General features: G+C 30.2%; 1 protein-coding gene across 1 annotated transcript in view; it reads right to left on the bottom strand.

The window, feature by feature from the left end:
* LOC106457983 (glutamine--fructose-6-phosphate aminotransferase [isomerizing] 2-like) overlaps positions 1-21689 on the bottom strand; it is a 67552-nt gene that overhangs the window by 26562 nt on the left and 19301 nt on the right. Inside the window, exons 2-8 of the mRNA XM_022384285.1 lie at positions 14481-14588; positions 11593-11682; positions 9969-10094; positions 9231-9289; positions 7993-8121; positions 7393-7454; positions 6398-6477 (exon numbers count right to left, since the gene is read on the bottom strand). Coding sequence (XP_022239993.1) covers positions 6398-6477; positions 7393-7454; positions 7993-8121; positions 9231-9289; positions 9969-10094; positions 11593-11682; positions 14481-14588 — 654 coding nt within the window. The remainder of the gene's footprint in view (positions 1-6397; positions 6478-7392; positions 7455-7992; positions 8122-9230; positions 9290-9968; positions 10095-11592; positions 11683-14480; positions 14589-21689) is intronic.

Below are 21689 nucleotides of genomic sequence, written 5' to 3'. Positions count from 1 at the left end.
TATATATATATATATATATATATATATGTATAGTTCAAACTAGTACACAGCAGTTATATGGTAGCAAGTTCACACTACACAATTCAGAGAAAATGTTCTTCAACCTTCTTATTACCAAGATATGAAATACATGTATATGGTGGCTTCTTAGTTATTTTTCTAATGTGATGTACGGGGAAAAAGAAAACTACAGGTTAATTTCAAATTAATTATTATAAGGGCCAGACCAAAATGTAGCCATATTAACAAGAACCAAAAAAATGACCTAATGCAAAATTCAGTGTATAAAATACCCACATTATTAATGGCTAAGATATTTCAAACTGTTTGCAAAAACATAATTAATCTTTTTTTAAAAAATATTAGTAAATACAGTCATTTTGAGTATATACCAACTGACATACTTCTTCACTATTATAAATCACTGACTATGATAAAATCCTTGGCTCCAAAAAATCTATACGAGTTCATAACACTATGTGCTTTTTTTGTTTGTTTTTTACCTTCAGTAAGCCAACTTTAGCTCCCTACTGCTTATTATAAAATATTATGCTTAAATAACACATTTCTCTATCATTTCATGCTGAAAAGTTTCATTTTCAATTGAAGATAATGCCTCAACAGGAACTATTTTGCTGAACAATATCTTGTTAAATATTAACGTTTGTTTAATAACATGTGTTTTACAGTTTAAAACAGATAGAAAACATGTAAAGCAAATACACACTGAAGAGATCCAATGGTAAAGATTAGTGCAGCTGCAAGTAATGTTTTCAGTGTTTCCATTTAGATGAATTGATAATTTATTGAATAGTGATTGAGAATTCAGTAAAATATTCAGCGTGTGAAAGACTGAATAATTGTTGACAGAGAGGATTGATTGGGGAAAATTAATTATTAAGTTAGATTTGTTACCAAATGAGTAAATATCAGTAGCATATTAAGCCATCAGTAATTTTAGAATTTAAGTTGGAAAGTTTGAGAATTTAGGCCTACATCTTGTGTCAAAGTACACGTAGCCTGTAGCAAAAGTTATTGAACAAATAAATTAATTCATTATTGTTTGTGGACTGGACTTCATATTATTTTCACCAAATAATTTTTAAAAAACCAGTGAAAAAACATATTACAACAGTACTTTTAGATAGATTAAAACAATTAACCAATAAATTATACTTTATAAAACAAGAATCAAATGGGTTAAATTTGTTATTACAAATTTGAAATCCATTTTTAAGAGACAAAAATAATTTTTCTCCATTGATTTAGGTTAGATACCTGAGGAACTTTTACCTGTGCAGTCTGAAGAACAAGAGAGGAAAGGTCAAAAACACACACACAAGGAACATGCAAGAAACAAAAATTTCACATTTCAAATTATTATTATTATATACAGTTGATCAGGTTCACTAAATTTAATGTTGTTGTTTTTTAAAAGACAAACATACATATTGATAAAAATCAAAGATAATTTGTAGTACATTCTAATCCATATATACAGGAACATAAGAACTAAAAATAGAACAAGAAATAATTAAAGGATAGTTAATTTATAAAAAATTCTAATTCACACATGGTTTTCAAGTATTTCATATTCAAATTTTTCTTAATAGAGAATATAACCAATAGATAAAATTGTCTTATTTTACACGTACTCGCTGTCATGTGCTTCTCTGAATAAAATGTTATAGCTATATCTTACTCATTTTTTCAAATAAAGGAAATTAAAGGTTAATTGTTATAAGAAGCGAAGTTAGTTCATCTACCCACGAATTGTACAATATGATAAACATACATTATGCTTAAAACTACTTAGATCCCCCCCCCTAGGAAATACAATGTAAAATTTTGTATCTAGTACAAGAATTTAGAAACAATAAATTAACTCTTGTAAATGAGATAATCCCAATTCAAAATTTCCAAAACTCTATAAAGAATCAAACGTATGCAGTGCAATCATTACAAAAACATGGAACAATCAAATCAGTTATGTTATTAATTAATATAACATTAGGTACTAAAAAATGTTACATGTACAAGTTTCAGGGGTGGCCTTTTAGGAAGGTAGGTAGGTGTGTGGCCCTGTGCATATTTAAGAAGACAGAGCAGAAAATAGTGAAATTGATGTGCAATTTTTTGGTCATGGCTAACCTCTAAACCCCTATACAAATCTAATAAAGCAAACTTTAACTAAAAAATCATCAAAATAAAATACCTAATAATATGTAATGCTTCAAAATATTATTCAATACATCTTTATGGGACATAACATAATAGTCTGTTAAAAATTATGATAAATCAACAACAACAAATATCAATTACATTTTCCAAATAATTTTTCCTGAGTCAGAACACCTGAAGTTCTATTAGCACTATTTCATGCATGATATGGCACTTTGTGAATAAAATTACAGACTGAATGAACATCTGAAACATGCTTTTTCTCTTAGTTATTTAATCAGAAAATAAACTTTAAATAAGTGTATGTAAATATCAATTGAAACAGAGGATACATGAGATGTGATAACTGATCACATGTCAGTTTTCTGTCATTGGACAAATGATTCTACTGTCTAAAGTTTGACTATAAAACTTAGCTCTTAGACAACAGTAATAAGAACTATAATCAACAGTAGTACAGACTTAAAAAATGCCAGGTTAAAAAATTCCTTGTTCAATCACAGAGCTTCTACAAGTGAGAGGCTCAGTACAGCTACGTCACACTCATACCTGTTAAGACTGCCCTGACAAGTTTATTTCAAGCTAATTACTAACCCACAAAATATTATTATCAACTAGAGGAGGAAAGTGATTAAATTTAACTCTTCATATAAAAACTAATAGCCTAAATATTAAAAGTTTCGACCCCATTCTCAAGTAGAAAATTTCCTGTTTTAGCTTTAACTCTCTACTGCATGTCATAAATTATTATAAAAATATCTTATTAATTTGTTTCAGAGGATAGAATTTAAAGCTAAAAGAATCCAGTTTTGTTAATATTTCTAAATGAAATGTGTGATAAGCATGTAACATATTTAAACTACCTTACACATCTTTGAAAGTTTCTATAAAACACTTAGTTTAACAATTTATTTTTGAACATATTTTGCACAATATACAATAACCATAAAAGGTCTACAAAACAATCAAGTTTTACAATTAAGATTGCAAATGCCAAACTGTTGATATTTCTTAGTCCTAGTTAACTGTCAAAAATGGAATGTGTTTACAATAAAAGCATAATTGCTTTTTTTTACTAAAACCATGATTAAAAGATAAAGATGGTACAAATACAGCTTCTTTAGATACAGCATATCTTCAAAAAACATTTTCAAAGGAGAAGAAAAGATACAAGAATTGATGCAATATTTTTTAAAGTTACATTAGCAAATGTTTAGTTCAATTTCCATTCCAACTATGTGAACAATGCATAACAAAATGAACAGAGACTGAATACAAAAGCCTATTATAAGTTGAAATATCAGAAATTTTTCTTCTTCTTCATTAAATCTATCTTTATATACACAATACTGTATTAGTTTAGATTAATCTAAACATAACAGTTTTCGTTTTACCAAGATGGGTATTATACTCTATGCAAAATTTAAGTCATGTATATTCATTTTTAAAATTCATATTTATTCTCATGTTTGTTCAAATATGATATTTGCATAAAATAAAATGCTTCCTGGATTTTTTAATCTGTTTATTTTCATAAAATTACTTCAGAAAACACTGAATTCAATGTAAGGACATTTTATACAGTACAACTTTGTATTATTAACCCCTACCTATATTTCAAGATTTGTAATATGTGCTAATAACTTCATTAGTGGGGTGATGGTTAATTAATATAATAAAATTTTCTACAAGTGGATTGAAATGAAATGTTCCAATTTGCCTTTTATATAAAACTTTCCTACTAGAAACCATGATCCAGTGACTCCCAACACAATTTTGTATCATGTAAGATATATAGAAACAGCAACTTGAAGCACTATAAACAGTAAGTTACAACTTTTTGGCTGTCCTCAATAATATCTAAAATCCCAACCAGCAGACTTGAAGTTTAGATTATAAAATTTTAAGATGTCTTAAAGGATTTTACAGAACTTCTATATGATATTTTCATAGAGTTGATCACATCAAGAAATATGATTTTAACTTTGATATCTAGTATAAGAATTTGGGAATAACAATAAACACTGGTTAACAAGTTAAGTCTACTTTAAAATTCCCCAAAATCTAATCTATGAGATCTTACATATGCAATTAAATCATTAAAAAGAAACACAGCTAAGTCATTTGTGTTATAACTAATACAACACAAAATATCGAAAAACAAATGTTATATGTACAAGTTTAGTTTGATGCTACTTTCTACCCCACAAAATAAATTAACAAAAAAAGGGATATTGAATATATTTAATTCATGACATAAACAGTACAGTAGTAGACTAAACATTAAAAATTTCTTCTTCATTGTCAAGTAGAAAATGTCCTGCTTTTTTAAGAAAAATATGTTTCTGATATAAAAGACAGTATCATAAAAGTTCCATAAACATTTGATTTTCTAAACACACAGGAACATTATTTAGAATAGAGAGAGAGGAAATAAATACTACATTGCTTGGAAAAGTAACTATACACGTCTAATAAAATACCGTATTTGTCAAACTACAAGGATATACAATCAAATTAAACACAAGTATTCAGAGTATATGTATGTATGCAACTATTTGTATATTCCCAAGCTAGAATCTCACCAAGTCATTCAGTGTATTATTTTATGTTCATACAAATAAAACTATATAAATTCCTGGTCAAAAAATTATCCTAAATGGTTTGAAAAATATAACCAGACCTACTATGTAAAAGAAGTTACTCAGGAAATAAGAAATCTGATAATTTGGGAGGCAACCTCCATAAGTACTCAGGCTATTAAGTTTCTTATTTAGCAATTAACTTTTTCTTTAGCTTTCATAATTTTTTTTAATATTCACAATTAATGAGGAATCAATTTATGGAGAAAAAAAAAACTGACATGAAAATATGACATATCTGAAATAAATCTACAATATTCAATATAAAATTAATAACCTACAGATTAATAAGTATGAAAAAAATGAACAACGTGATCCAATTGGTATATGATCAATCATGTTTAAGTATTTAGAAGATACAATTAAAGTTCAAATAGAGGGTAAACTAGTGTATGAACAACACTAGAGACAACTGTGTGTATTAATTGCTCAAAGGTTTCATCACTCTCATGTTTTCTCATAAGAATTATAAGATTTGATGTGGATATCTTCAAGCCTCTTTTCTGTAAATATTTCTGATATTTATCAATAATTAGGTTTTTAGATTTATGTCAGATAGGAATTGTTACAGCTTCATTTCAAAGTAGTATTTCATATATTTTTCTTGTTAAATGCTGTATAACAATACATGTGTTTCACATACTTCTGTGATACACACATTACATTGTTGATATTAGCTAATTGCTTTTAAAAATTTTATTCAGTTGAGCCCAAGAAAGACAACAACAAATAGCTAAAAGCTGGCTTATAAAATTAATGTAGCATACTCTCATGCATGTTTTTTCACTGTAACTGCTCACCCAGTAGATTAAGAGCTTGAAATAGTATAAAAGTAATTTACCAAGATATTGTAAAAAGACAGAGACACTGAAGTGAGCAGGGTTAGTCCTAAAAATAAGAAAGATGGCAATTATGCTATGGATAAGAAGCTATCACACGTTGCAAACATACATCATCAACTGCACATAAAAACAACTACTGTACAACTAGTAGTAATAGTAGTACAGTAGAAAAATAAAAAAGAGCAGTAATTTTTATTATATTGATGATACTATACAGTCAATTTATCAATTTTGCACTGTAATAAAAAACATTGCAGTACAACAAGACCACTATATGCAGGAATTAAGCCACAAATTCCCTATGTAAACATCTAACCTCCAGAAAATAATTTATCATAACAATCATTCAAATAGATAAAGCTTGAAATCAATGGTTTATCAAGTTGCTAAGCAACCCTTCTACATTTCCAGATTACTATACTGCAGATACATAAACTTGCACTAACACAAAAGTCTAGCAACAAATTAGCACTTGTTTTCCAGAACCATTATAAAGTATTAATTCACATTAACCTGAAAAAAAAAAAAAACTCACTAAAGAAACAGTAAAACTTTACAGCACAGTACACTATACAATATACAGATACCATTTCCTTATTTCACTATTTATCTATCTCATATTTGTCTCTATTAAGTTGAAAAGTTATAGATAATACTATAATTAGATATATACTTCAAAAGGTGTTTGAGATACTGATTATTCTGCAATTCAGTAAACAATTACAAGCTTACCCTTGCTGAAAAGAACAGGAATGAAGTCACTTGCCAGGGTGGTTTTACTTTTAATTCCCACCAACAGAGGACTACCACGCCTGAATCATAAACCAAGTAACCCAAATTATCAAAAAACCACAACGAGAGAGAAGAAACAAAGGTAAGTGCATATCAAAAAATGTTATTTTAAGTAACAAACAACCATTTGCTATGAATCAAAGTTACATTGATTACCCTTTGTAGACTTAACAATCATTCTACCTGTATATCACATAGTATTAACAACTTTTTCCTCTTTACAGCTATGCAAGTCATTGATCACTACTACAAAAAATAAACAAGATAAAATCCAGCTGTTGTAAGCAATAGGTGTGAATTTATAATCTTCTCTTAACTGTAGCTGTACAGTTTCTTACTGCTCATTGCAGAAATTTTACAAACCTTCACAACTTGGATATTTTAAGTATTCACAACATTTACTTCAATGAATGTATTAAATTGTTCATTAGGTATACTAGGTCAGTTTTTCCTGTGTAAGTGACTATGACTTAAAAGAAAGAGAGCATGAGAATGACAATGGTTAATGAATGAGAGTTTCTGAAGTCAAATATTTCTAAATATTATAAAATTTTCATTTACTCATCCTTCAAGAAACCTTCTTAATGAAAAAAAATTGAGATATTATTTGGTGTTTTAAATTTCTAATTGATATCTTGCTTGATCATAGTGATCTATAAACCATTATCATAAGCTTTGATATTTTAAAATCATTCGATTTATTTCTGGAATGACAGCAGCTTAAATTTTTAAATATTGTTTCAACACTCGAGTCTGAAATGTACAATTTTAAAAATGGATCCTTTTCAAACTACATATACCTTTAAAACAGTTGATTACTTTTACATCAAAAACTCTATTATGTTATAAATATTAGGATATCATTAAAATGAAACATTTATTCCTGGTCATGTTATTTCCTTAGAAAATCTTTTTATATGATTAAAAGATCTCACCTTGTTGCGACACATTGGCCTGGGTATTTGGTACTCTTTAAAACCAATGCAAAGGCACCTTCCTAAAAATTATAACTTTTTGATTAAAAAATCTTAATATATATTTTCTAGGGTAAATAAAGTATAATTTTCCTGCTTTTATTGGTTTTTATTTTTATGTTAAAAAGCTCTAAAGGATTGTAGTACTGAAGATTTCACTTTATTTTCATTGGAGAATTTTAAAAAAAATTGTTACACTTTTAAAACGTTTGCTGACAAATTTATAAAATGAACAGCCCAATTATAGGATCAAAGAAATATATTGATATATGTTCCAAACACACATAAATTAGCTGAAACAGATTTTTGGAGTGTAAACAACATTTTATAAACATATCCTGTGTACCAGTGTTTTGCTTTTACGATTAATAAAAATTATATGACAATATTTAGAATAAGTTGTTTTTAATAGAATAACAAAAATGTTTTTAAACATCAGAGAAATGTCTGCTTATTAATAGCACTTTCAGTGTCCATGGTTTAAACTAATTTTAAAAGTTACACAACTATCATAAAAAACACACAAACAAAAAAAACATAAAACCAGTTATGCTTTCTTACCAGTTGCTGTATGACTTGTTCAACAAGTTCCCTGAATGATAAATGAGGATGATCATCATGTATGTGTTTGATTAACTTTGCTATGACCTCAGTATCCGTTTCTGATTCAAATTTGTATCCCTTTTTCAGCTGCAAATTAAAACAGCATCATATGAATACAGTCTTCTAAACAAATAATTCAGAGTATTAAGACTGATGTTAAATTACTCCTTTCAATTTAATATTTTAGTTTTTTGCTTGATTCTCATCAAGTAAGGTATAGAAGGAGAAAGAAGTAATTTAAATAAAAATACTGTGCTGTTACCCTTACTGTATACTGAGTTGTTAAAAGTACCTTACTAGTAAGTGCTAAGAGACTGGCCCTTTAGCTCAGTTGGTAGAGCACTCAGCATGTTGCAGGTCTTGGATTCAAATCTAAGATAAGGAAATATATATGAAAAAAAAAATTAAAATACCACATTAGTGCTAAACTAATTACCATCCCATGACCTTGAAGTTAGGTCTGAGAATGGGCTTTGTCTGTGAAAAAGAAAGAATACCACACCAATGTGGTAACTGCTTTGCCTAGGATTTGAGCCTAAGGCCTGTTACATGCCAGATGAATATTCTGTCAACTGAACTAAACCAATCCCCCTAGTATTTGCTAGTAAAGCACTTTTGACAATGCAAATTAGTAGCCTGACAACTTTTATGACTCACTTTTAAAACAATCAGTAATAGTTTAAAAGTTCTTTTTTCATTATTATCATAATCCTAACTGTAAGCAGACTCAAAACAGCATATAAATACTTGATTAAGTTTTTTATCTATACAACTGCTTGTAGACCATGGCTCCATTTTATTTACTTTTTAATTTTCAAAGATAATTACTTTGTTTCCTTTACAGCTTAAATTGAAGAATAGGCACTCTTTAAATAGTAAAGTCTTTATTCTAATTGAATCAGACCAGTTTCATGACTTAGAAGTCATTCTTCAAAGCTTTGTATCATTCTTCCATAGAAAACTTATGGACACCACTAGATATTTAGTTATTTTATTTGAAGTTATACATTTCACTTAAAAGAAATTATGTATTACATCTGTTCATATTTTATGAATACTAACACAATTACTATACCTTTTAAATAGTTAACTGCCACAGTGTACATACAAAAAGACCACCATGTATTTGATTAATTTGTAAATGTGAATTTAAATCAATAAATAAGTCATCCCCTTTTGTATGAAGTAAAACTTACCAGGAACTGTTTAATGTCACTGTAGTTAGTTATTATGCCATTATGAACAACGACAAATTCTGAAACATCCAAAATAATTAATATCAAACATCACCTGCAGTACACTTATGCATCAAAGAAAAACTGTAATGATAGCAATCCACATAACCATAAATTAAAAAAGTATTTACAATTTTAAAATCATATCTTATATGCCAAGGCTACACATGCAACAAAGTAACTAAGAAAGCATATAAAGTGGCTTTTTTTTGCTACTATAACCAATGCTTGATCAAGTATTATACATCCTTCAAACTATAAAACAAGTGTATGCTACATCCAACTACAGTTTTGTATACATAAAATGACTAGAAATAAATTAATACTGTGATTAAAAGAAAAGACTTTAAGAGAAAAAAACCAAAATTTTAAAACTCTTAAGGTGAATGAAAAAGCTTAATCTATCATAATCAAGCAACAGATAATTAAAATGTTTGAAACAAATACATAGGTAATGATAACTTGTATTATAAATATTATGCTACAATAAATGTTTAGTCTGAGAACATATTGACATGCAGTCTTTTTCATAGTAAACAGATCAGATGCATTAGTAAGAATTCAAGAAATAGAACAATTTTAAAAAGTACGTAAACAAGTTTTTCAATGTATCATGAAAACCAGCTTTTTATGCATATGCTAGATTGAACAAATACAATTGAAGATTTTAATTTTTAATTATTGAAAAAGTTTTGTTACCATTTGTTTCATCCGATCGATGAGGATGGCTGTTTAAGTCACTTGGGGCACCATGTGTTGCCCATCGTGTGTGAGCAATACCAACATGAGTGTTAAAGGATTCGTAAAAGTCAAGGTTTCCAAGACCTAAGAAATCAAATAAGGACCAGTAAACCCCATTTTTGTACCATTTACTGCCTATGGTTAATGTATGAAAGAAAAACTGATAAGTACACAGTGTTTATTATGATGAATTGTATTTAATGTCTAAACATGAAACAGGTTTAGTGCTTTAAAATTTGTAGTACACTTATTTTTTGAGTAATTCTGATATTACATCATTGGTTTTAAAATTTTTTGAAATATCCACTGTAACAAATACATGCACAAAATATTAAAAACAGCATTAAAAACTTCCTTAAGACATGTAGTGTGCGAGTGTGTATGCACAAACATTTACACAGATTAAAATCAAATTGGATTCCTATGATTGTATAAATTTCAATAATGACACACACACAGTTCTATTGCATTTACAGTATTCACAATAAATAGTCAAAATGTTTTTAATAATTATGTTTTAAGTCCAGCAAGATGATAACGTTTTTTTATTCAACTATTTAAGTTTTGTAATAATATTTCTGTGCCCGTTACATAGCTTTATTTAATTAAATAACAGCACTTTGATGTTTACTATGAATTCATTGTTATTAAAAGTGTTTAAAACCAAATGAAAAGTTTCACCTAGCTCAAAACTAAACCATGATTTTAATTTTGCTTTAAATTTAAACAAGTCATAAGACCTAAAATATTTTCATAAAATTAAATCATTATTTTATGCTCTTTCCAATTTTTAAAATATAAAATAAACAGACCTGCATCACTTCAAGAATAATTATAAGTTGTGACACACTAAAAAACAAGAGCTGAGCAATTAACATAATTATGGATTAATCGATGCTCATAGGTAGAGTTACATAAAATATTCAGTTAATCAACATTACAATTAAATCCATTAACAATCATGAAAATAATCAGCCAGTGTTTCTGGTTATTACTATTTCCTATTATTACAATTATCTAGTTAACGAAATTACAATTAAATCTATTAATGTCATGAAAATTATCAACTAATCAAAATTAATTTCCAATTATTACTGTTTTGGACTATAACAGCTATCCATTAACTGAAATATTGCAATTATGATTTTTCGTTACTATTTTCAATTAATTCAGATTTATTCAGCTAAATTAATTTGTGTCCCACTTTATCAAAATAACCAACTAATCAAAATTTAGGGTTTCTAATTATTCCAACTATCCCAGTAATCAAAATATTTATATTGTGTTTGTTGTTAAGCACAAAGCTACAGAATTGGCTATCTTTGCACTGCTCACCACAGATATCAAAACCTGGTTTTTAAAATTACAATGTGTTTTGCTATTTAAGTGAGAATCAATGAGGTTCATTTAACCATTTTCTGAGAATAATTGATCATTTGAACGTACTTAATTAATGAGCCCAACAATTAATCAATTACAAGTTCCCCTAATTGCCCAGTTTTACCACAAACATTTCCAAAAATCTGAATTATCACAATGAGAAAGGTTCTAGACATTTTAGTTGGTATAATTACTGACTTACTCCATATCTTGTCCTCCAGCATTTTGACTTTCCCAATCTTACGAATAATAGAGGTTTTTTTACCCTCAGCATCATCATCAATAGCAACACCTTAAAAATACAAAATAAAAGACAAAATTCAGTAACTAGCTGCAATAAATGTACACTTCACATTCATTAATACTTCTATGTTTAGCTTAAATAACTTAACTACAAAGTTTGGTTTTCAGAGGCAAATATTAAAAGTACAAATTGTGTTTATGAAACACCTATATCCCAACTTAATGTCATTCTGTTAAAATTCTCACATTTGGCTTGTGTCTGTAACAAATGCAAAGAGAATATCAATTTTTAATTAATTATTTTATTTGTCACATAAAGCATACTTCACAATTTTCAGGAAAGTGTTACATATTACAAACACTAGACACCAATTAATGAAATGAAGAAACACAAAAAAATTCAAAACATTATTATTCTATTTCCAATACTATTTTAACAATGAGCTGCTTTACCCATCTAAATAAGTGCAAGTCCAACGACTCAACATAGTTCTGTGGACACTGCAATGAAACAGAACTATATGGATGGCCATACATTAGATCCATTAAGAGCTCTACTTTTTGTCTGAATATCATCGGAGTAAATGGTTTTCTCATACAAATCATGTCTCTGAGCCTTGACCTCAGCACTAAGGATCACTTGATTCTCCATAGGGTCTGATATGGTCCAACCTTTGTTGAATTGTTCCAAGTCTATATTCTTTACGTAATTCTTTGCAATGCCATTCAAACTCACAACAAACATTGCACCACCTTCACCTGAACCCATCAATTCCAGATGACAACATGCATGAACTGTTTAAGAATAAGGTTAAAGTCCTCTTTTACCTTCCTGATAAAAAATAGTTCTGCAGACAGATACCTAATATCAGCATCTCTACCATTGTACAAGTGAAACACTTTCAGTGTTTGAAGGAAGCCCTCATATTCCGAAAGTCCAAAAATATACGCATACTTTCTTCAGGTGAAGTATGCAGTAGAATGCCAAGACATTTAAGAATATGCATCATTGTTGTATTGTGTATCTATCAGCTGCCAAAAGCAGTCTCAGAGTGTCCCCAGTAAGCCTTATTGGTCTAGAACATCAAAATGAGTCTCTGGCTGTTCAGTATGATGATATCACAGATCTTCCTGGCAAACTTTGTCCACCATACATCATTTTGTCCATCACCATACTTCGTCATGGGTGATTGACCAAAGCCTGGCAAATCCTAGAATGGTCAATAAATACCAAGGAGCCCAATATAGACCATCCTAATTGGGCTCAGATTGCTCAAACTGATTACAGCCAACAAGAATTATATTTGATATCCTACACTACTGAATGAGAGGTAACCAGTAGCAGTCAACCCTAAACAGCTTCTCTTAGCTCCCTCTTAATCCTGAGGATACAGCCATGGCTGGTAAAAGCTCTTGATCTAGAAGAAGTCCTCTTTCAGTTTCTGACACACTCAGATCATATCATTACTAAAATCACAGCTTCCTCCTATAAGTTCTCAAAAAGTGTATTTCCATTGTCACAGATTAGAAAGTTTACAGTAACATCAGTGAAACAGAACAAAGCACATTCACAACAAACTCCAAAAACAAATCCTCCATGAAGGTACCAATTAGCATTTAATAATTTAGTGTAGAATTCAGGTATGCTGATTATCAACGTGACATCTATAAATAATCAACAATAAGAAGCAGACCTGAAAAATGAAGGAAACATACACAAAATCTTTATTCATACAACACAGGCAGCTAGAGATTTCCATTTTTTATGTTCAGTCAAGCATTAACAGTTATATAAAGTTAGGAAAATATCTGCACCAGACACACAATAGCAAGATAAGCCACACTTTTATTCAATCAACTCTTATATTAACTACTTCGGTAACCATTTCCATTATACATTTTCAACATGTGGAAATACCCCTCACTTCATATTAACTTATTCAGACCTCTTTACCACCCACAGCCCAGATTAGCATTGACACAGAATCTTGGCCAGGTGTAAGTATGAGCTCTATGAAACAATTACTGTGGTATTTAACCCCAGCCAAAGGCAAGGATTAATACAAGTTTAAGGCTATTCACATCCTGTTCAGAAGGGTACTAATCAAATTCAGAAACTTGCACTAACATTTTTCTAACTACTACACCAGTAGCCCTTATAATTGACTGTCTTGAAACATGGATAGTTTTAACCATTTTGAGTAGAAAACTTCTCTAGAAGTTGTCCCAGACAATGAAACTAAATGATAGACTTAAGTAAAAACTGTGGCTAAAACCATGCAGTTTGTATGAGCTATTTACCAAATGAAGTATTTTACTGTGATCAAAACTATATGTTCAAATCTAAATGTGACTACTGAAAACCTTTCTTCAATTTTTTTTTAATTCAAATATTGTTACTAATTTCTTTTACTTATCATAAAAGCACAGACTACTGATCGTGAAAAAATAGTAAAATATTACTTTGCTGTGTTTGCAATCTTTAACCCATTTTTCAAATGATTCAAATAATAACATATGGATTTTTTGTAATAATTTAGCTGATACAGGTTTCTATATTTTAAATTGAAAATGTATTTCTCAGGATTTAAAATTATATATCTTTCAACTTCTTTTTAAACCCAAAAAAATATAGAAATTCATCAAAAGTGTGTCAACATCTACTAATTCTGATGCAATGTAACAATGTCTATATGAAAAAGAACCACCTTAGGGTATTACGATAACGAAATCAAAATGACAAAGTACGTTTAGCCTTTACCAATAGTAAACTTTATTACTATACACTTTCTACTCCTATTTCATTCAACACATCACCTCAATTTATATTCGAACTTATGTACTTACCTGCCGAATCATACCCACGATATTCTAGTCTCTGTAGTCCTTTAATAAGGCATTCTAAAATTTCTCGTTTTGTACGTGGCTCCAAGTAGTTCAAATATGCAAATATTCCTATTAAACAATTAATAAAATATTTTGCTCAGTGATATTGTAATATTACAAGTACATTTATCAAAGAACACTAAAGTAATATTTTTTAATTGTACTAGTGTTCTAAAGCAATTTCAACTCCTGAGAAGTAGTAGCTTTGATTAGATCATTAGAGTAAGGTGAACACAGTGTGGTGAATGATTAAATAATTTGAAATTTACAAAATACGTATATATTTATTGGGAGTGAAGGGTGGAAGGGAGATAGTATCAGACGGTTATGTTACAGTAAGCAAATGAGAAGAAAGAAAGTAGTTAATTTAATGAAACATCTTACACTTACAAGAGAGAAAAGTACACTATTATTGCAAAGGTATGTTGCTGAAAATATAATATTTATTAGTGCGTCGATACATATTTCTTGAACAGTGGCGTAGTAAGGCAGCTGCCCAAGGGTTCAAGCCGACGATTCTCAAAAATAGGTATTTGAAATTTTGAATATTGGAATTGAGGGGAAAATATTCTCAAACACGGGAAGCGTTTTAATGTCACGGCAACAAAATCCTTTGTTACGCTATTGTCCTCGAATCGATTTTTCACTCTTTACTGCAACGAAGGACTTAAGAGAAATTGTTTCGCGAGGAATCTACTGAACTGGACAAATAATTCAAAAATACAATAACTAACTTTTATAACAAGAAAAAAAATCTTATTTTAATAGCTCCAACGTTTCGACCCATAGTATCGAGTTATTATCAGGCAAGAATTACATGATTGTAGCTCTTACCTGATGATGATTCAACATTATGGGTCGAACGTTGTAACTATTAAAATATGAACTTGTTTAACTTAAAGTTACTCTTACTGTATTTTTTAATTAAGAGATAATTTCATGATAATCAATATGTGTGAACAGATACTAATCAATCTGTGAAATAGCGTTTTGTTTCTAAACAAAAACATGTAATAAATTAAGGGTAAATGAAGAAGTAACATATATTATTTAATATTAAACATTTAGTACATTAATCTAACTTAGGTAAACGGTTGGGAAGTGTCTGGTACTAATTAAATTTACCACTAGTAGCAGCTTTTTGCTTTAATATTAAAGTTCACCTAACCAACCGCCTCAGGCCGTGTTAGTCAAGGTTTCTATGGGTTTTTTAATCCATGACCTATTTTTGTGTAATATTCAATTCCTTTTACGGTGTAATACATGTGTGACAAGGGTATCATAGAGGTCGTAGACGAGACGAATACCGACAAAGGTCAGGTGCACATGTACTGCGACGTTGCTGTCGTGCGAACAAGATTTTCGTGACGATAACCCAGCAGTAATAGCAAAATTAATTTAGCATAAAGTGATTTAAAATTGAACATAAAATGATCAGATTTGTTTCGCACTTCAAAGTGCACACAATCTTAGAATGTAAAATGATATGAAACAGTTTAATCTTTTTTAAGTTAAAATACATGGTAAAAAAAAACAACTAACAATAGTGTAGCGTTCCCCGGTAACTTATTGGCAAGTCTAAGAACTTATCTTATTTTAATAGCGCTTGCGATGTATATGTCCAAAATTCGGATCTCGGAAACTACCAATAATAACTGGGTAATATTTTTATAACTAGGCAGTATTTTCATAGCTAAGCAATAAATAAACAGTTGAAATTTCCATAAAAATTGTATGTTTCAGATTTAACCAATAAAAATTACAAACAAAAAAGAGTAAGTTTCAAATATAAAACAATCAAAAAACAAACTTAAAAAATATTTGTATTTCTTTAGTGAAAAATCTCATGAGTGTTGCAACAGAAAAGCAAGGCACTTTCATTGATAACTGCGTCTACAGAAAAATACTTCAATAAAATCTACTCTGTGGTGTACTGCTGTGATGATGGGTCATTGTTAAACTAAAATTTCAATCAAATCTTTTTTCTCATGGATAGTGAACATTATTGAATGTCAAATATAAGTACATTGTTGAAGAACTTTCAGACAATTCCATAAAAATCCGCAGGCCCAATAGCCTTCCGCAGGAACTAGCAGTTATACCTACCCGGAGGGCGGGTATTTCTGCTAGTAACATTAAAAATAGGATTTCGTTACCTGTGATGGTCAGAGGATACATAGCCCATAGTGTAACTTAAATCGCTTGAAATAATAGATTTGAACTTAAAGGCAAATGTATAATAAAATACTCCAAAGAAAAAATATGTATAAATCCACTCAAACCAATAACGAGAAACAAATGGTAAATAGGAGAATGTAAAAGTAACAAAGTCTTTTGTTTCGTTCACCTTTACTCTAATATATTTGAAAATAACACAATGGACTGTATAAGTTGTTAAAGTAATTATACAAAAACAAACATATCAAAAATCTGAAATCAAACGTCACTCTCTTTATCCCGTACATCAGCGTTTCTCAACCTTTTCGATACCAATTGCCAACTCACTGCTTTCTAAAAGTGTTGTATCACGAAAGTAAAGGAAGTTCCAATATCCTTCATCACATCCCTAATAACCTGCACGTTGTTACAAACTGCACTGGCTCACGCATCAAATAGTATCTTACTAAATACGAAAACGTGTCTTGATAACCTAATAATAATAACAATGTTGTCATTTCTAACGTATTAGAATTTCAAATAGCCCGAAATTGAGTTAAATGATACTTCAAATTTAGTAGTTAAATAAATGCCGACATGTATCCAATTTATGATATTTGCCAACAAGACTGATACACAGTGTTTCTTTTTTAAATACAAATATGTTTTAATATATAAACAACAATACAATACAATAACAGTTATTACAAATAGTTATTACAAACAATGATTTATATACAAAAGTTTTACAAACCCACAAGCAATATACAGGTTTTTTTTTCTAGGCTGGAACTTCTTTGATGTCTTATCGAGGGTTCACGATGAGCGAGTTAATTTCGAGTAGATATAATTCACTTAATAGGAAGTTAGCTAGCTCTGTGAAATTCACTGACCACACGCAGATTTTTCCTACTGGTGACATTAGGTAATGTTCTCATAAAAGAACTGATGTCCGATGTGAATCCACTGAAGTTGAATGATTTGTAACGTTCGAAATTTATAAATGTTCCTGGTCAAATATCTTAAATTTTCCGATTAATAAGTGTTATAACAATCACAGTTATAGCTTCCAAAGTTTATAGCAAACCAATAATAGATACTACTTTTTTGGCGCATCGCGCTGGTTATATTTATAAGCGTGTGGAGAGTTTCTAGAAAATTCAGATTATGTAAAAATACAAAGCTACTCTAGCGTTTACGTACACACATATATTGTTGATTCTTACACTCGAGAATCTTCTACAGCTTTAGAGAATAGGCGGGAGTTTCACAATGCATATTTAACAGTATAAGCTATATATGTTTCTAAATATAAATTTAATCTAAATAAACGTCAATATTTAAATAAATATATAATAACAAATCCGTCACGCATTGCAACTAGACATATACTACAGTGATAGCACATTAACCTAGAAAGCCTGTAATTTTTTTTTCAACCAACAGCCATAATATTTAACCAACTGAACTGTACCGAATGTCGTAAGTTTAAATTTCCTTTTGGTTTAATAAGGACCTAGTTTCCCCATTACTTTTAGTATTCCTTTAATGCTAGGGTATTTATTTTCAACAGAAGTATCTCCAATCTGGATTTGACACGTACGTAAAAAAGAAAGATATTAAAGTAAACGGATAATGGGCTTTGAATAATATAAAAGTCCTACCATGTTCCGTTCTTATAAAAAATAAGAAGAAAATATCTTAGAAATGAAGTGACTAATCGAGATGTACGAAAAGCAAATTTAATAGGCTTAAACAACTCTAGCTCAGTTTCAACTCCATCAGCAAAAATAATTCTATAATGTGATCGTAACGATTCAATAATATTGTAAAAATATTTAGTTCCAACTTTTTAAAACTACTTTAATTACTTTAAATGCAAACACCAAGTTCTGTACATAATTTTAGCAGCTCCCAAATACGAGTTAATACACCATAAGAGGACCTCCAACAGTACACAAAACTGTATACTATTAATAGGTATATTTTTGAAAGGTGTTCTTATTGAAGTTATTATAAAGGCGGTAAGGAGGATTTCTGTCAACGTTTCGACTGACGTTGCTAAAGTATTGATTAGAAACTAGGAGGTAAGCTAAATGAAAAACTACTATAATTTCAAATACGAACGCTCCAAGGACAATGTGCATAAACAACTCTAATTACTGATTATTAATTATGGCACCGTGTGTACAGCCATGTGGCATTTAGTCTCCACGTGCTTTAACTTTACACCAGGTTTATGTGAAGCAACTAATCGAAATAATCTACATTAAACATTCAATAATGTTTACTTTCAAAGGTTCCCGTTTCATTCAATGATAAACAAACGGAAAGAAAGGAGGTTCAGTGGGCTTTTTTGTACAAATTGTAACATTAGTGACAAATATATTGGATTTGATTTCATTCAGGCACAGTATATTTAATGTTTACACAAGTTTTTATTTTATTCACAACTTAATGATTTTTATAAAGTGTATTATGGAGTCAGCAATTTTTAAAATTAGATCAAGTTTTTATTTGTTTTACAACAGATATGCTGAAATCTGACGTTCTAAAAAAAAAAAAAAAAGACCAAAAGTTCAATGAGATTGAAAAGGACACTGAAACTTGATAAAACAGAAAAATTCACACGCAGAACAAGAGTTCGATTGATTTAAGGCCAGAAAAAGTTAAAGTGAAATCACTAAATAATCAGTAGCACGCACCGCAGCTGATGAACCAGAATATAACTTTTTAGCATTTTAAGAGTCACAATTTTAATTGGAAATTAGTGGTAGAATATTAATGTCTACATAAAGTTAATTGTTTGACAATAAAGTCAGTCTGGGTGATTCGAAAAAACTGGAATTTTCAACCTGAGCGAAACATTATGCGCACCTAGACTTAAGAGTCTGATTAGAGACACCCGGAATATAGGTATGTCCGTCCCTAATTTGAGCTTCTAACCAAAGGGAGGGCAGCCATTCAACAGTATCCGCAACTATCAGGACTTCGTTCGATTCTTTGTACACAGAATAATGGGGTTTACTGTCACATTCATAGCTTGCCCACGAAGCGTGTTCAGTGGCATCACGTCTCCAACGCTGGATCCTTTGGTACACAACCCGAACACGTAATTGAATTCTTCAGTTGAGGAATAATTGCTGGGTTTTAATGTTAGTTCAGCATCTTCAGAAAGCTCTATAACAAATATTCGACAAGGGTTAAGTTAGGGGAACCCGGTATAATAGAGTTGTAGTACCAGACTATATTACATATTTCCCCATTCCTTTTACTTTAAAAGTAAATTTTACAAAAATTTGCTCTTCTTATATAATTCCCTAGTTGGAAACATAGCATAGTTCAAGCAATTTCCTTACTTTAACTATCCTCAGGGACTAATTGCGTCAAGTAAAGAATCTTGTCCGATTCTCTTGCAGGAATAACAACGTGCTTTTTAATTAGCAAGCTCAGTTATTCTTGAAGGTAAATCAGGCAATAGTTGCGGGTGGACTTGTCCATAACATTCACTGCCCGTTGGCCAACTGGACTAACAGACACTAATCACCGTTTTCTTATGTTAGAAACTCGAGAGTTCATCGCCATATTTAAAACAATGTTGGAGCCTAGGAGAGCAAATTTTTGAAAGATTTTCGGAAGATTTTACATGAATTTAGAACAGATTTTACACAACTTTAAGCAGAATTTGCCACAGAATTTGTCTTAGAATTCTAGAATAGTTCTACACTGGTGTTTGCCAGTTTGGCATGTAGTTTACTGTTAGTAAGTTTCCGTTGGTTACTTAAAGATATTTCAGTTAAATTACCAAGAACTCTTAAAGTCCCAGTGACCAGAGAGTTAACTTTTACTTGTACGTGCGGATGGATTCGCCTGTAAGTTTAGTTTGTTGAGTTGGAATGTATGTTTGCTTGCGAGTAAACAGTGAGTTTGTTTTGTATACTTAGTATGAGATTTGCCCTATGACTATTCTAAATACTCAGACTCGCTTTATTACCAACCCGAGAATCCCTAAAATGTGCAATTTCTTGTATTTAAAACATCCCTTGAAAATGTTAGCATACATCTTGTTTGTATAATAAACACGGCTACATCACCGATAGGATGATCCAGACATTGGTTTAATATATACCTCATGAGATTAAATAGCTTAAACACAACAATATTTTTTTTATCTTAAGACTATATAGGAGGCTTATGGTATAAAGAAGTAACCAGTTTTGAAAACAAAACTATCTACTCCTTTATTGCAAAAACAAAGAATACACCACTAGAAAGGATAACTTCTTTTATTCTTTACGTCAAAGTTTTTACTTAACAATCACAAACAATCTGAGTGATGACAATTTTCTCAGAGCATATTTATATCTCAAAACATTACAAAATACAACTACAAAAATTTAAGACTGTAAAAAAGCACAGACCTCAAACTACATGTTTGGCTTAGCTGAGCCACACACCCCCGTCGCAAGGTTCCCCTTGTTGCGTTAGCGAGATCACGTGACTATTCTCACGCCCTCTGCTTTCTAGAACTATCCTGTACCTTGGCGAATGCTCTAGCATTTACTAGATATAGGGTAGTCTAGTATATAAAAGAGGGTGACAACGTGACAGAATAATGTGTGTGTAGGTAGTGAGTAATTGAACTGCAGTCAGAAGTATTGTTGAAGTTAACGTTCGTTCGATATAGTGTTTGTTTTAGCGCGACTGTTGAAAATACGTGTATCGGTAAAGTTATATTCAGAAAGAATAAACCAGTTTTATTAAGTAAGGACTTGTGTCGCTAAAAGTTCGTCGGAACGAAGTTACGGAAAGTTAATTAACAAACGGAGACGTAACAATACTTTAATAAAGTAAAAACATTTTACCTCGATAATTGAAAGGCATTTTAATTCGGCCTAAGCGTCACGAGAAAATCGGACGAATAAAAAGAATTGACGAAACGTATTTTTTAAGATTGTTTGATATGATAGCAGCTTATGAGAGTAATTAAAATTGAAAAAAGGGCCCTCGTTC

Source organism: Limulus polyphemus, unplaced genomic scaffold (assembly GCF_000517525.1).
Source record: "Limulus polyphemus unplaced genomic scaffold, Limulus_polyphemus-2.1.2 Scaffold20, whole genome shotgun sequence".
NCBI classification, from domain to species: domain Eukaryota; kingdom Metazoa; phylum Arthropoda; class Merostomata; order Xiphosura; family Limulidae; genus Limulus; species Limulus polyphemus.
The sequence above is the reverse complement of the archived record's forward strand: the minus strand, read 5'-3'. Positions and strand labels throughout refer to the sequence as shown.